We start from the raw sequence: 14,221 nt of genomic DNA, 5'->3' as shown, positions 1-14,221 counted from the left end.
AATCTTTCAGAGATTTAGTAAGCAGAAACATCAGTATTGCAATTCTTCTTGTTTGCCTGCCATATTCACCTTCCTCCATTTCCCAAAAGCTCTCAAATCCTAGAGTCAAGGTCCAAGTGTTCCAGGTTCCACCCATTTTCAAATAATGCTCACAACAATCCAAAAATCTTTCACTTAGAAACCATCACATCTACCAAACTGTGAATTGTAACTTGAGACGAAGTTCAGTGACCACCCTTCTATTTCATGCATGTCCATTCACGCTCAGAATAATCAGACACCAAACCTCAACCAAAGCAGCACTTGGATGCTACCAAGAAAAAAAAAAACCAACAAAAACTAACCTGTCTTTGGAATTTAAACTAACAACGCCTATATACCATCTCTGAATTCCATCCGCTTCCTAATTTTAATAGATCTGATCACATCCACTACTGTGACGTAATGTATGGAATGGATTTTGTGTGAAGAACTACCAGAATGTGCCTCTTGACTGTAAAAATGATGGCTTTGGGTAGGGAGAGGGTTTAACAACAGAGCTCTGCAACATCATGACTGGCATGGAGAGAGAAGAGGCTGATCAAGAGCTCACCGTCTCCTCCCTTGCAACACTTGACAACAGCTAGCCATTGGCAGAATCTAGCACTTCTTTATGTAAGATAAACTGCAAAAATTCCTGACACAAAACACTGTGAATGCTGAAACTTTCTATGGGTTTGGGAAGACATCGGTGGACTAACCTACATAAATAAATCCATATAGGGCAGCTTTGGGTCAGAAAGCTCCAGAGTTACAAAGCGCAGAGTATTTGGATGCAATACCACTAGGTTTTTGTCTGGTTCCTGTGCTTCTATGCAGTCTTCTGCTACTCCCTGTAACTGGGGACACTAGGCTAAATGATCCAGTGTGACCGTTTTCATATTCCTACTGTATTTCTTTTCTCAAAAACAGAAGAGCAATTCAAACACCTCATAGATCAATTACATCTGTGCACCTACATTTATCAGTAAATCCAAGTCTTCTCAATGAGCAACTCAAATTTGTTTAACAAGTCCATATTGTATAAAATCACATGGATCTCTATTAAAGCCCTAGCTAGAACTAATATGATTTTCTTTTCTTAATTATGTGTGAACTCTTCTGTATTTGTTAGCCTGATGTTAGCCCAGAGCTAGGAAAGGACAAGCCAGTTTCTACTGGCAGCTTACACACATGGTTGAATGCTGTATAATGTTTTCACTCTACCAGTCTTCTGCACGTACCTTCCCAATCAAATTTCTTCACTGCAGTAGGTCCCTTGATTTCTGCCCTACACTCACCCCAAACATCTCTTGTTTAACGAAACAGGGAATACACACGCAGCAAACCAGTGACTTCCAGAACCTGTTCCCTGACAACGTCCTAGCACAGAGAACAGCGCAGCCAGCCCTGTGTTAGGGAAGTGGAACAAACTGTCCAAAAATGACAGTTTACAAGGCTCTCTTCTAGCCCTTCTAGCGGTAGCTGTTTTGTGCTCCAACAAGATAGTATTTATATCCATGATAATATAAAAATGAGTGGGCTGTTTTTCATTAGCGAAGTTCCACTTGTTTCCAACCTTTGCTTACTCCTTTCAAAACTTCGCTAGTCCTAGTAGTGATCTCTACAAACTGATGACTGGCTGGAAGAAACAGTCACTTTTATCTACTTAAAACAGATCACCACTCAATTTGGGGAGAATATCTTTAATTCTTCCTATTCTAATAAAACAAATATAATTTTTATAATGTACTGAAATAGGGGTCCTTGAGGTCATCCAGTCCTTCCTCATCTCAGAGAAGTATCACCAGCATCTCTATCATCTTTGATAGATACTTACTCCAGTGACAGAGATTTTACAACTTTCCTAATCATTCTCCATACGTAGATATTATAAATAAATTTTTAAAATCCCATTCTTACTGATGAAGTCTTCACAGACCTCCTGCTACTACTGCCATCCGAGCTACCCCTCTTTTTGCTTGTTATGCACATGACCAAAATCAGGAAACTATTCTTGTAAGTATATGCCACAGATTTACAATTGCTTCTGTACTATTCTCAGTTCTATTTCTTAAACAGGCTAAGCATTTACTTGCGTTCTTAGTAGCAGTGGCTGCTGCTACACACTAGGCAGCTCACAGCGACATCCAAGCCTTCCTCCTGAACGGTTACAGTTCATTTAAAAGTCAGCAATGTATGAGAGGATGCAAAACTTGTTCAGGAAATTCATTGCTCATCTGCTTTTCAAAATCACTGATAAATCTATTAGACACTCCATACACATCTTCGGGGCACCAGACGTGTCTTTTTGTCTGTCTTAACACTGGCAACAAGTTATTTACCACTATATTAAATATTTGTTTACATGATGGCATGCTTTGAGATCCTTCTTTCACTGTATAAAGTGCTGTTTCATATAACACAATTTTTGTACTTACCATAAAATTCTGTGACCAGATTTGAGAGGTAGATAACCAGAGAAAAAAAAGACTGAGGATAAGCAAAGGAGTCACGTAAGTGATACACAGGTTTGTATAAATGAGAGGTCTTGATGTGTAACTAATATTAAGCTGTAGAGATTAGCAGGAATTACGAAAAACCACATATTAGCAGAAAATAAATATGGATATGGACTTATATTAACGGGAAGAGCTTCCTAAGCACGGCACAGAGGACAAAGAACAAGATCACCATGGGAAAAAGGTGATTTGAAATGACAGCCACTATATTGTAAATACAGATATGACTTGATAGTTAAGAAATGGACATAGAGCTTTATAGGTGTATCTGGTGTATAAAAGGCAAGAAGATTGGTTTTGGAAAGAAGACAAAGTGGGAACAGAAAAAGGACACAGAAGCAGATTAAAAAGGTCAGAACAACAGGACGAAAATGAACCTCTCAGCAGCTTCTTGTGTGAAGATGACACAGGCAAGGTCAACAGTACAAGGCACCAAAGAGAAGATTGCTGCAATTGAGTCACAAGAGGACAGATGTCTGGACAAGAGCTTTGACAAGGTCTGCACCACAGACCTTCTCAAGGCTACATGGGAAGTACCTGTTTGAGTAAGAAAAATTAAGAAAAAAAAAGGAAAGAAGGAAAAAAGGGAGACAAAGGCAACATCCATTGAAGCGATCCAGTCAGAAGGGAGGACGACTATGATAGAGCCTAGAGGACAGGAGAAACTGAAAAAAAAAAAAAAAAAAAAAAAGGAATGGCCTGCAGGAAAATTAATAACTTGGTTTGGGTCAACAAAATTTAAGGCAACAGCTGGAAACCCAGAGGGAGATGTCATAAAAACAGCCTGAAATGTACTCCTGGACTATAGAAAACGCATCAATAAAGAGATAAATCAACATAAATGTGGTGATTAAAGCCACATTTATCCATAAAAGTGCTAGAAAAGGAGCAGAGAGGAACAACAACAAAAAAGGACAAAGTAAAGGATGAAGCCTGTGGGGGAAAAAAGAAATTTCTCTCTTCCCACAAAAACAATGTGCAAGACCCCGATGAAACAGAACAGGAGTAAAAGAATTGTGAAAATAAATAACTGAAAGAAATTTAACCTTTTTTAAAAAGGAGCTGCTAACCAGAGGTGTAACAAGCTATCAAGAACTCAAGCAGGATGAGAATGAAGTATCGCACTTGAGATTTTTAACCATTAAGAGATTTCACCTTTCAGAGGTATCCGATTTGACTGGGACAAACAAGGAAGAAGACATCTTCTCAGCTGGCAATATGGAAAAGAACAAAGGCATGATAAGGTGCACAAGAGCAAAGGGCAAAGCGACCTTAGCAAAGGAACATATGTTTCCAGAAAGATCAAGTGTATCCAAAAGCTAATTGCCCTCAGGAAATACTCCAAAATTATCCTGCTCATTTAAGTGTTCACATAGCAAAAAATTTTCTCACAACATTCTACCTCTATTTACCTCTCCCCGTTTTTGGGGGAGGAAAAAAAAAGGAGGCTGCAATAACCAAATCAAATAATGTTATCATAGCTAAAATAAAAAATAACTAATTTGAAGAGGAGATTTTTCCCTGCAATTAGAGCAGACTCTGACTCCAAGGAATTCCAGTAAAGGTTGCTATGTAACTTGATTTTTCAAGGAATTAATTCAGATGCTGACACACCATGGATGGCAATAAAACTCAATAGCCAGCAATATGTAAACTCAAAGTAATGGCTGTGATGGCACATTCTCTTATTTGGTAGGATGCAGGACCCGGAGAGATAAAATTAAGTTATAACTTTTAAAATCTGTTTTAAGTAATGGAAGACTGCCTACCCCAACCTGTGTTTAGATCAAAATGATCCTGAGATGAGGAAGAAACTAAAGAAAAGAACAAACAAGGAAGCAAAAGCAGAACTAAAGGAGATCATCACGGAGGAAAGAAGGTCATACATAAGGTGTTCAGGCAACAGAGTAACAGGCAAAAAGCCCCAGTCTCACTAAGAAGTAGAGGGAAGATGACAAAAAAATGCAGATATTCCAGGCAAACGCAGATATTCAAGTAAGATGCCACTAGTGGCAAAACTCCCAGGGCAGAAAAGACAGACTTTTCTAGCATTCAAGTAAGTAATGGAAATGAGTTCTGCTACATTCATCCCGGTATATATTAAAAATTCCCATGCTCAGAGAGGCTAGCATGCTGCTTTCCCATGAAGCCCATCTAGACGTGGAAGAGGCAAACCCACACGACCATTTTTGCCACTCTTCTTGATACTAAAGGAAGACCACTGGTGTGCAAATGCCAATCGAAACCTTGGAAAAGGCAAAGGCATCCCATACACCCACCCCTCCCAACTTGCCTATGGTTCTGCCCAGCTACAGGCATCCTGGGCCCAGACTACCTTAACGAACCCACATGTCCACAACAAAGCCACTGCCACAGACCTGCACAACCACTCTTCAGTCATCCCTGTACATCCGCCAATCTCGCAACAGGCTGCTCCTGTACACTGGCATCATATCACCCGTTCAGTGTTCTCACCAACATATAATGCCCCCTCAAAGTCCTCAGCCTTGCAAGTCCCACCACATCCAGGACCCGCAGGACACACCTGAATTATGGAGACAACTTAGGAGCCTGCCATGAGCTCCACAGATTTGTACAATCTCTGCACAAAAGCCCCCACCTGATGTCTTCAAAAAGGTGTTGCAGGAGGTGCCAGAATCCTCAAGAGAGAAAGCACTCGGGACTATCAGTATCCAAACAGTATCTACATTCACTGGGGCTCTTTAACGGTCTTATTTTTGTCAAATGTGTACCAACACAAGAAATCCCAATGTTATAAATGGTGACTACTCTCAATCACTAGAGAGTCATTTAAAGAACATCGTTTCCAATGGCAGCAAAACAGGGTTAGCATTTCCCCTTAAATGGAGATCGAAGACCTGATTCTTAAACAAAAGCTGGAAAATTTTTTAAGACCTGAAGGATTGCTTTAATTAAGCATGGCACCCTGAAATTCTCTTGTGGGTGAGTTCCCATAGACTGTTACAGATCTGCAGAGCTAATCTCTTCAAGCCCCTGAAAGTCACCTGTTAAGTAGCCAGAGGATACATAAGAGCCAAGACTGGAGACAAGAACCAGAGGCAGTACCACAAGGCTTCATCAGGTTTTCATCAGAATTGTTTTTCAAAACACGAGTTTGATTACAGAACAAAGTGTCCTACAAGCCCATTTGGGTCAGATCCAGTGCAGATTCTGCACCATGATCAGGCTCAAAAGCACGCTATTCACCATTCATGGAGAATCAAAGCAAAAATCACAGCACACATCCCCCCAGACACAAGCCTATATTATCAATGAATCAGTGCATATTCTGGGGGCTTTACAGACCCCGGTGCTCTCCTGGCAAGGCAGTTACCAGCGCCCCAGTAGCACACTGCAGGAGCCGATCCAGCCCAGCACAGAGCCTCCAGTTTCCACTCATCCCTCTATTCAGAGCCAGCCAGCTCACTAACTTTCCCGACTCACCACCCCATGGACCAGAAACTCAAAAAGTTTGCTTTTCGTAGCTTTGCGAGCCCCTCCTGTAACTTCGTCTGTAGCCATCAGGGTCTGCTCAGCCTCTCTCACTCTCTCTCTTCCTCTTTCTTTCCCTTTTCTGCCTTTTTCTCCAACTCTCCCCTCTGAGTCCTGCTGGGCTCTCACACTTCTAATAGCGCGGAGTGGGGAGGGGGCCCCTTCAGGGCCTTCCTGACGGCCCACTCGCGCTAAGCCTCAGCTGCTGCATTCCTCCACTGATAAGCCAGAAATAGTTTGTGCTGCCGGGTTCTGTGTGTTTACTCTGCAGGGACAGAAAATCCAGCTTTTTAAACCTCTCTGTCCAAACAGCAGAGATAAGCAGGAGGCAAATTGAAAACACGTCCCAGCTTTTTCATCGCACTGCTGCAACCTCTCCTCCTCTGCACCAGGGGATGGTAAATTCTGGGGCAAGGGGAAAGGGGGAGGGGGCAACTTCAGCAGTGACATAAAACGCAGTACCTCACAGAGAGTGTTTTCCCATTAGAAAATGCAGCAGGCGAGCAGTGAGAAACAATGGTTTTCCCTTGCTCCCACTGCTCCTCCCGCACTGCATTTCCAGGCCTTTTCCCCCGGGGACCTGGCAGGCAGCACACAGAAACATTCACTGGCAGCATTTCCAGCCTGTGAGACTGAGAACTAACCCCTTTGGACAAGAGAGAGAAACAGCAGGAGGCAGAAAGCCGGGAACAGGGAGGGACAGTGTGTGAGAGCGAGGGGAAAGAAAGAGTGTGAGAACAGCGGGAGGAAGGGGGCGGGGGGCAGCATGGCGACGGCACAACGCCTGACTCGATTCCACGCTCCCACCGCCACGCTCTGGCGGGGTGACCGCCCTCTGGATGCTTTGGTACCACTGTGACGGATCCATTTGAGACCCCAGGTGATGGACAGACGCAGACAAATTATTAACACCACAGCTGCCGTGAGCCAGCAGCAGCCCGCTGCCGATCACACAAAGCCCTGCGCGACAACGCGTGTCATCCCAGGACACTGCTAGGAGCACGCTAGCCCACCTGCCTCCCTGGGGAAGGGGGCAGAAAGCAGCTGACCACCCCCTCGGCGACTGACCGCTGGCTGCTGCGGTGGCCCTGGGCTAGTGGACGCTGGCAGCGCGGCGGCCATTCTGTGCGCCGCAGCGCTGGCTACTCCATCATGGCAGAGCAGGCAGCGGCGGCCTGGGGCACCGATCTGGTTACCGACAGCTCCTTCTGTGTCTGCAGCTTGCAAGGGGCTGTGCTTCCCAGTCTGCCTAACGCAGCAATAGAGGAGATGTTGCCAGGTTACGAGAGGGGTTTATTCTATTCCTCTGCTTGAAATTCTTGTCTAGGGGCTGCAAATTTTCTGGCAAGACTGCAAACAGAAGAGAATCAGCTCTGAAGCAAATAAATACGCTTCTGCCATCAACCAGTAATAAAAACAAGTGCAGAAGAGACTTGCAGTGAAGAGCAAGCTGTGATCATACAGACTTTTGCCTGTGAGGGTGAAAGCAACTATCTCCACTGATTTTTAGGGTGACCCCAATTCAAGCGCAACTGTGTGACAATAGCCGTAGGAATCACAGAAATCTTGGGAGGGTGGGCAATAGCCACAGGAATCGCAGAAATTTCGGAAGGGTGGGCATTGTTATCCGTTCCCCCTCCAAGTCCTTCAGAAGGAACACGCCAAGCAAAGCCGTGTGTGGCCTTACTCGATGCCTAAACTATTCCTGAGGTTCAAGCTGGCTTGAACTAAAGGCACGTGCAATCTGGAACCAAACTGCTACGTGTCTGGTGGACGTGGTAGTGTTAACGGTGGGACTCAAGGGTCTTTTTCGAGCTGAATGATTCTGTGCGCCAGCACGGTGGCATTGGGCCTGCGCCTGCCATTTTTTTTTAGATCCCAGAAGCACACAGAAACGTTGGCTCCCATCTTGTGAGCCCTGCTCCCAGCGGCACAACACGCGTCCTCCTCGGCAGCCGCACTGACCGTCGGTTCCCCGCACGCCAGCGAGGCAGCAGCTTTCCCTGCGGTGGGGTGGCCGCCACGGCCCCGTGCAGGTGTTGCTCTTCCCGTTCTTTACCGGGAACCGTGCAACCGCCCTCACCGCACGACATGGCACAAAGCCCCAGCCGGCGGCTGCCCCGGGGGAGGCTCCGGGCGAGCACCCGGGCCGGCCTCCGGCCCCCCGGCGCCGCCCGGCGGAGCACCCCGCGGTTCGGGAAGGCCGCCCGCCCGCTCTCCCCCGCGCACCGGGGCGGGCAGAGGGGCCAGCGGCGGCGGGGCGCGGCTCCGGGCTGCGGCGGGGCGCGGAGTCCCCCCTCGCGTCCCCCCGCGCTCCTCCGCCAGCACCAGCGGCACCGAATGGCAACGGCGCGCCCGGCACGGGCAGGGCGTGCGCCAGCCGCGGTCCCGGGCGAGCCGCTGGCGGAGAGCCGCGCCGGGCCGGGCCGGGCCGGGCCGGGCCAGGCCGCAGGTCCCGGGCCGGGCCGCGCCGAGCCGAGGCGAGGCGCAGCGGGCCGCCCGCTGGTCCCCGCGGGCCCCGGGCGCGGCGGCGCGCATGCCCGGCGCGGCTCCCGTGAAGGTCAGCCGTGGCCTAGCGGGGGACGCGCGGGCGGGAGCGGCCGGACGCGCGGGCGGGAGCGGCTTTAACCCCTGCCGCGCCGCACCCGGGGCCAAGGGGGGGCACCGCCCCGGGGACCGCGACTGACACCCCCCTCGGTGTGCTGGCAGCGGGGCGGGGGTGCGTGGCTCCGGGGGGCGCGGCAACGCCTGCCCGCGCCCGGGGCTCGGTACGGCGGGCAGCGCCGGGCCGGGCCGGGGGGGCTGAGGCCGGGCTTCCCGGGCTGGAGGCGGAGGACAAAGCAGGACCGGGCCCTTCGCGGGCGTTTTGCGGTTCCCGTGACAGCGAATCCACTCGGCGGGGAGCTGAGAGCGCTCCCGCCCCGCCGCCCCTTTGTCAGCGCGGCCGGGAGGGGCGCGCTGCGGCTTTTCGCCTTTTTTTTTTTTTCTTTATATTTTTCTAATCGGTGACAGGTAAAGGAACAAGGCAAGAGCTGCTCCCGTTCTCCGTCAGCAGGCGGGTGCTGTGTCACGGCCTGGGGCGGGAGGATGCGTCCTGAAGCGTTACCGAATTCCAGCTGAACGCCACGCGATCGGTAGCGTTTTCTCTCTGGATGCTCTTAACGGGCATTACATAAAGAGATTTCCCCGAACACCAAATTACAAGGTCAGCCGCTTGACAATTAAGGAATGGCAGACTCGCTGTAGCCACGTACTTAAATGAGTAAAAGTCAAAAAAAAAAAAGAAAGAAGATCTTGTAATAATAAAACTCCGCTCCTACTTTGTGTGGGTGTAGTTCTCCGAGTGCTTTAGGAAATAAATCAGTAGCTCTTATGTTTTGCCAAATAGAAAATAACGTACAACTGCATGGAAGTGACTTGCCCAACATCACCCAGTTGAGAATGAAACCTATTTCCTGGGATTCTTTCACTCCCCACAAACCTCCAAGGAAAACTACAGTGCAGTCCATTTGCACAAAAGGGTGAAGGTTACAGTGCAAGAACGTTTCTCCCGTATTAAGAGAAAAATTATATAAATTTTATTTTAAACTTTCTATTTTCCCTACATTTTTTTTTCATCAAAGTGTTGAAATAAAGTACCCGTGTTCTTAAAAAAGTGCCCAGTTCAACCCAAGACCCCCCCCAACTGCTACGAGTATCCTGGCAGCTCCCAGCCACTTCTGGTTGAGAAGATGGCACGGGATTCACTCTGCAGAGCTCGTGTTCCTTTGCTAGTCCTTGGAGGCTGAGCACATCTGGGGCCTCCTTTCACGCCTCCACTGCTTGCTTCAACCTCAATTCATGCTATATTCCTAGGCCATTTTATTTTGAGGAAAGGCTGACATTCCTCCTCCTTACCTCTTGGGGCTCTGAGAGGCCACATTTTCTCCCACAAGTTTGTTTTTTACTTCTGTGCTATTATTCAAGCTTTTAAGATTGTTAAACTAAGATGGGCAGGTTAGAAAAGATACAAACCAAGTTGTTATGGGGAGATAAGGTTGTGGCTGCTTTCAATTATTTGAGCTGCAGGTAATTAAAGTATATGAAGGTGCTGGTCTTAAAGAGGCTTAGTTTCCCATCCAATTTTCACTTAAGTCAGTGGCACTCTCTTCACTGAAACTTAAAACAGTCTCAACAGTTTTGGAATTAATGCAATATGGCATAGAAAACATACTGAGAAACAGACAAAATAGCCCAAGATTGAGGCTCTGCTTATTCTAAAGAAATAACCACTTGTTCCTCAGTTCAGAATTATTCAATATTCTCATTAACGATATGGATAATGAACTAGAGAACATGCTTATTAGATTTCCCAACAACATATGGTTTGGAGGTGTTACAGGTATGGTAGTAGAGATGTTTAAAATCCTGAGAAACTGGAGATGTGGTTTGAAAGAACAGGACATAATTCAATCAAGTAGCATAAGGTTCCACATCAAGATAGAAATCAACAACTGTATAAAGAGAAGATGGAGAACAACTGGCTGAAAAGTATTTTTTTCAGAAAAAATATTTGGGGATATAATAGATCATACACTGAATGTGAGTTAACAGTACTACACTGATGCAAAATAAACGGATAAAAAAACTCAGAAGAGCAGTAACTGAATGCTGCCCCACTTCTCTCATCCCCTTGGTGGCAGCATAAGCAGTGACAACGATACTCTAGACTTTTTCTCTGTTTTCTCTCTGCTTCTTCCCCACCCCTTGTCCTCTCCAGGGCACAAGAAGTCCCAGCTCAAGGGGTAACTGAGACTGCAAAATTAAATTTTGCCAGTATTGCTGAGCAACCCTTACAAAGTAATCCTTCTGTTACGGTATAAATTGTTAATGGCTCAAAGAGACTGTCCTTTACAGTGTGGGGCTCTGTGCATCAGAGAAGATACGTGTAGGAGAAATTAAGATGGTTCAGGGGAGAACACTAAGTGTGACAAGAACCATAAAGCCCAAAAAGAGAAAACAAGTCTTCAGATATCCAAAAGGCTGCTACAAATACAGGGAAGAGCTGCTCCCCATACACAGAGTACAAGAAATAATGGATTGAGATTTCCGCCAGGAAGATTTTTGTTAGATATTAAGGAAGAATACAGCAGTAAAGGTAAAGATGCTCTGGGATAGTCTGTCCAGCAAGGATGGGAATCTCCATCACCAAAGGTCTTTCAAGTACAGGTTAGTCCAAAGTGATGCAGGTGGTACAGATTCTGACTTGGGGCTGGACAAGGGACTAGATGATTCCCAGACGTTCCCTTTGCCTTGTTTCTCTACAGAAACTGTAGAGAATTTCATAAGACAAAGATAAGGCTTTTTTCCATCCAGAGTGGTTTCCCTTGACAGATTCCACAGATCTGATGCAAACAAGTTTAAGCCGATCAAAAAGGGTCCCTCAAATTTTTATTTTCGAAAAAATACACACCTGATTGCTACAACAATGTAAGAATAAGGAATCTGCATATGCAGATTGCTGCCAGTTATCCTTTGAGACTTCTCAAGTATCATATAGCTTTTATACTGTGGCTTTTTGCTCTCTCCTCAACTCAAATACCTTCAACTACCATCTTGCATCACTGTCTCATAGACCTGCCTTTTTATAGAAGGTGTTTACACTGTTTTTAAAATGTCTGCAATGAAGAAATACCATTTCTTCATTTGCAGCACAAATAAAGACAGACGACTTGAAATACAGGCAAAAAAGAATAAATGAAAGCAAAGCAAAGGGTTTGCTTCTGTCTCCAGAGGTTCCAAACATTATTCTGCAGAGCTAGAGAGATAATTACAAACTTACCTCCTGATTATTTTAAAAGCAAAGGCAACAGCAGGGATGCCAAAAGATGGAGAAAAAGAGAAGTAATACTATAGGATGCAAAATAATGAGTCATCAGCATTATCACGATGCCAACCATACTTGTATTTTGGCCAACTCTGCACAATTCTGTGTAACCTCATAGTAAGCTGTCTAGCCCTACTATGCCTCTACCTCCACTTTTCCATCCCCACCAAACCCACTTTTCACAGCTCATGCAGTGACATCTACACGTGGCTTCTCACATCTTCTTAGCAAAGGAGCAGAGTGCTACAGGCAGCAGTCCACAACACTCATTTTCTAGCCAAGGGCCAAAGCAGAGCTGCAGAGTATGAGAAGTTAGTAGGAAGACTTTGGTCCTGGAAGGAGAACAGAGGAGATAGGAGACTGTGTTGGGAGTATGGATTTCTGGTTTTCAACAGTGAAGGAAATAGAGGACTTCTTGGGGGAATCCTGGGGGAACAGAGAAAAAGACTTACCAACAACTACCCCCAAACCTACTGCCCCTAGTCCAAAGTAGGTGATTAGAATCATGGCTTTGGGGTGTATTTGGTAAGAGCATCATAAAGGATTCACCTGCTATCATGAACTGACGGAACACTGATGGCAGAACCACGGGGTTAGCAAGTCCACTTGTATAATCAACAACAACCATGTCATACGTAACCCTTTCAGACATAAATTTATTGCATAGCACTTTAAACCTTGGTACTCCTATGGCAGAGCTGCTAAAAAAACCTGACCTCATTGAAAGAATTAGTATGTTCTTTTAGTATATCTGGCTATTCTCATTTATTCTTTTACTAACATTGCCCTAATGGTTCTTTTTTGTGTCTAACGTTTATGCTTTGAAGCATTTATACACAGCAGTCATACCCACCCTCACTCCTTTTGTCAGACTAAACAAGTGAAACCACTATTTGATCTCTTAAAACTGAGCACCCATTTCTCATCATTCTACCAGCCTTTTCCATGTCATTCCCAGTTAACCTGCCTAGAACAAGGGCAAACAGAACTGTAGCTGTAGTTGCCAAAAGGCCATGTACTCATGAGGCATTAATACTTCTCTCACCAGCACAAATTTCTACCAAACTTTGCTAGGCTCACAACTGCCTTCCACAACATTATGACAGTGATAACCCCACATTCTCCTGCAAGTGGACTAATGTACTGGGCTGTTTCTCCTTCTTCATCACTGCCATTAGATAAACCTCCAGCTTACAGTGCTGATTCCTGTTACAAGTCGCTAAGTGCATGACTATGCACTGTATGGTCATCAGATATCATCTGATTTCTGTTTGTATAGTCTTCAGAGTAAACCAGTTCTTTCCATATAACTTACTCTCTTCTGCTTCAATGGTATCTGTCTATCTTGCATCAATTAATTTACTTACGATGCTTCCTATTTTTGTGCCATAAGCATTAGTGAAAATACTAAATTACATCAATCCCAAGGCAAATCCTCAGGAAACTGCAATGTATTTTGTGTCTTTGTTATTGAGCTCCTTACCTACCTTGCAATTCTTCTATTATCTGTCTTCTGAGTCCCAAACAAAATTTCAGATAGCAGTGTATCAAAAGCTTCGCTGAAGTCTAGATAAATAAGACAGTTTCCTTACTTTAGAAAATTAGCTGAGAAAGAGTAGGTCAGTAATTTACATTGCTTTTTTTATCCCATCTACATCCTCCTCATGCTCAGTTATTTTCCCTTTCAAAAATCATTCTTGAGCCTTGCATGGAGTTAGGGCCAGACTAATGCAACTGTCTAGAGTATTCTTGCCTTGCTGTATTACAGGAAAACCAACAGGACTTCCTGTTTCTTTTCAGGAAAAAAAAATATTTTTTTAAAGCCCATTTTGATGAATATTAATAATGCTAGGAATTATATCCTCTTCTCACTGAAAATCACTTGAAAAGTATATTTTAAGCAAATTAATAAGTAATACTGATTGAAGGATGTATTAATATGCAGAGCTACATAAGAACTGAGAAACAGTCTTAGAAAACACTAGGAGACTGGAGAAAGCATGTAACTAAAGAAAGAAAACAGAGCAATCTTGGCATAGACTGTCTAATAAATCCACCTCCCATTTCAACTAAACTACTAGAACAATTAATAGGTGAATACAACCAGACTTAGAGCACAATGGAACTGAGAGCAACAAGTAATATTGGTGATCATAAAAAAACTGTATTGCCAGACAAGCCCACGTGTCTTTTAAAATTATTTTATTTGGCAGAATAATTACAACAATTACAGACATTACCTCAAAAAAAAGTCAGTCTCAAACAGCACATAATTACAGCAAACATCAATGACTTTGCAAAA

The 14,221-nt window shown here is 45.1% G+C and overlaps 1 protein-coding gene across 2 annotated transcripts in view; it reads right to left on the bottom strand.

Annotated features, from left to right (window-relative positions):
• The window catches only part of SMARCD3 (SWI/SNF related BAF chromatin remodeling complex subunit D3), a 70,985-nt gene extending 64,833 nt beyond the window's left edge, over positions 1-6,152 (bottom strand). For both annotated transcript variants that reach the window (XM_074900862.1, XM_074900863.1), the window contains exon 1: positions 6,006-6,152. In XM_074900862.1, the coding sequence (XP_074756963.1) occupies positions 6,006-6,083 (78 nt within the window). In that variant the 5' untranslated portion in view covers positions 6,084-6,152. The remainder of the gene's footprint in view (positions 1-6,005) is intronic.
• Between the last annotated feature and the right edge of the window lie 8,069 nt (positions 6,153-14,221).

The sequence above is a fragment of the Athene noctua genome, chromosome 2 (genome assembly GCF_965140245.1).
Source record: "Athene noctua chromosome 2, bAthNoc1.hap1.1, whole genome shotgun sequence".
NCBI classification, from domain to species: domain Eukaryota; kingdom Metazoa; phylum Chordata; class Aves; order Strigiformes; family Strigidae; genus Athene; species Athene noctua.
This window is presented reverse-complemented; position numbering and strand designations above follow the sequence as displayed.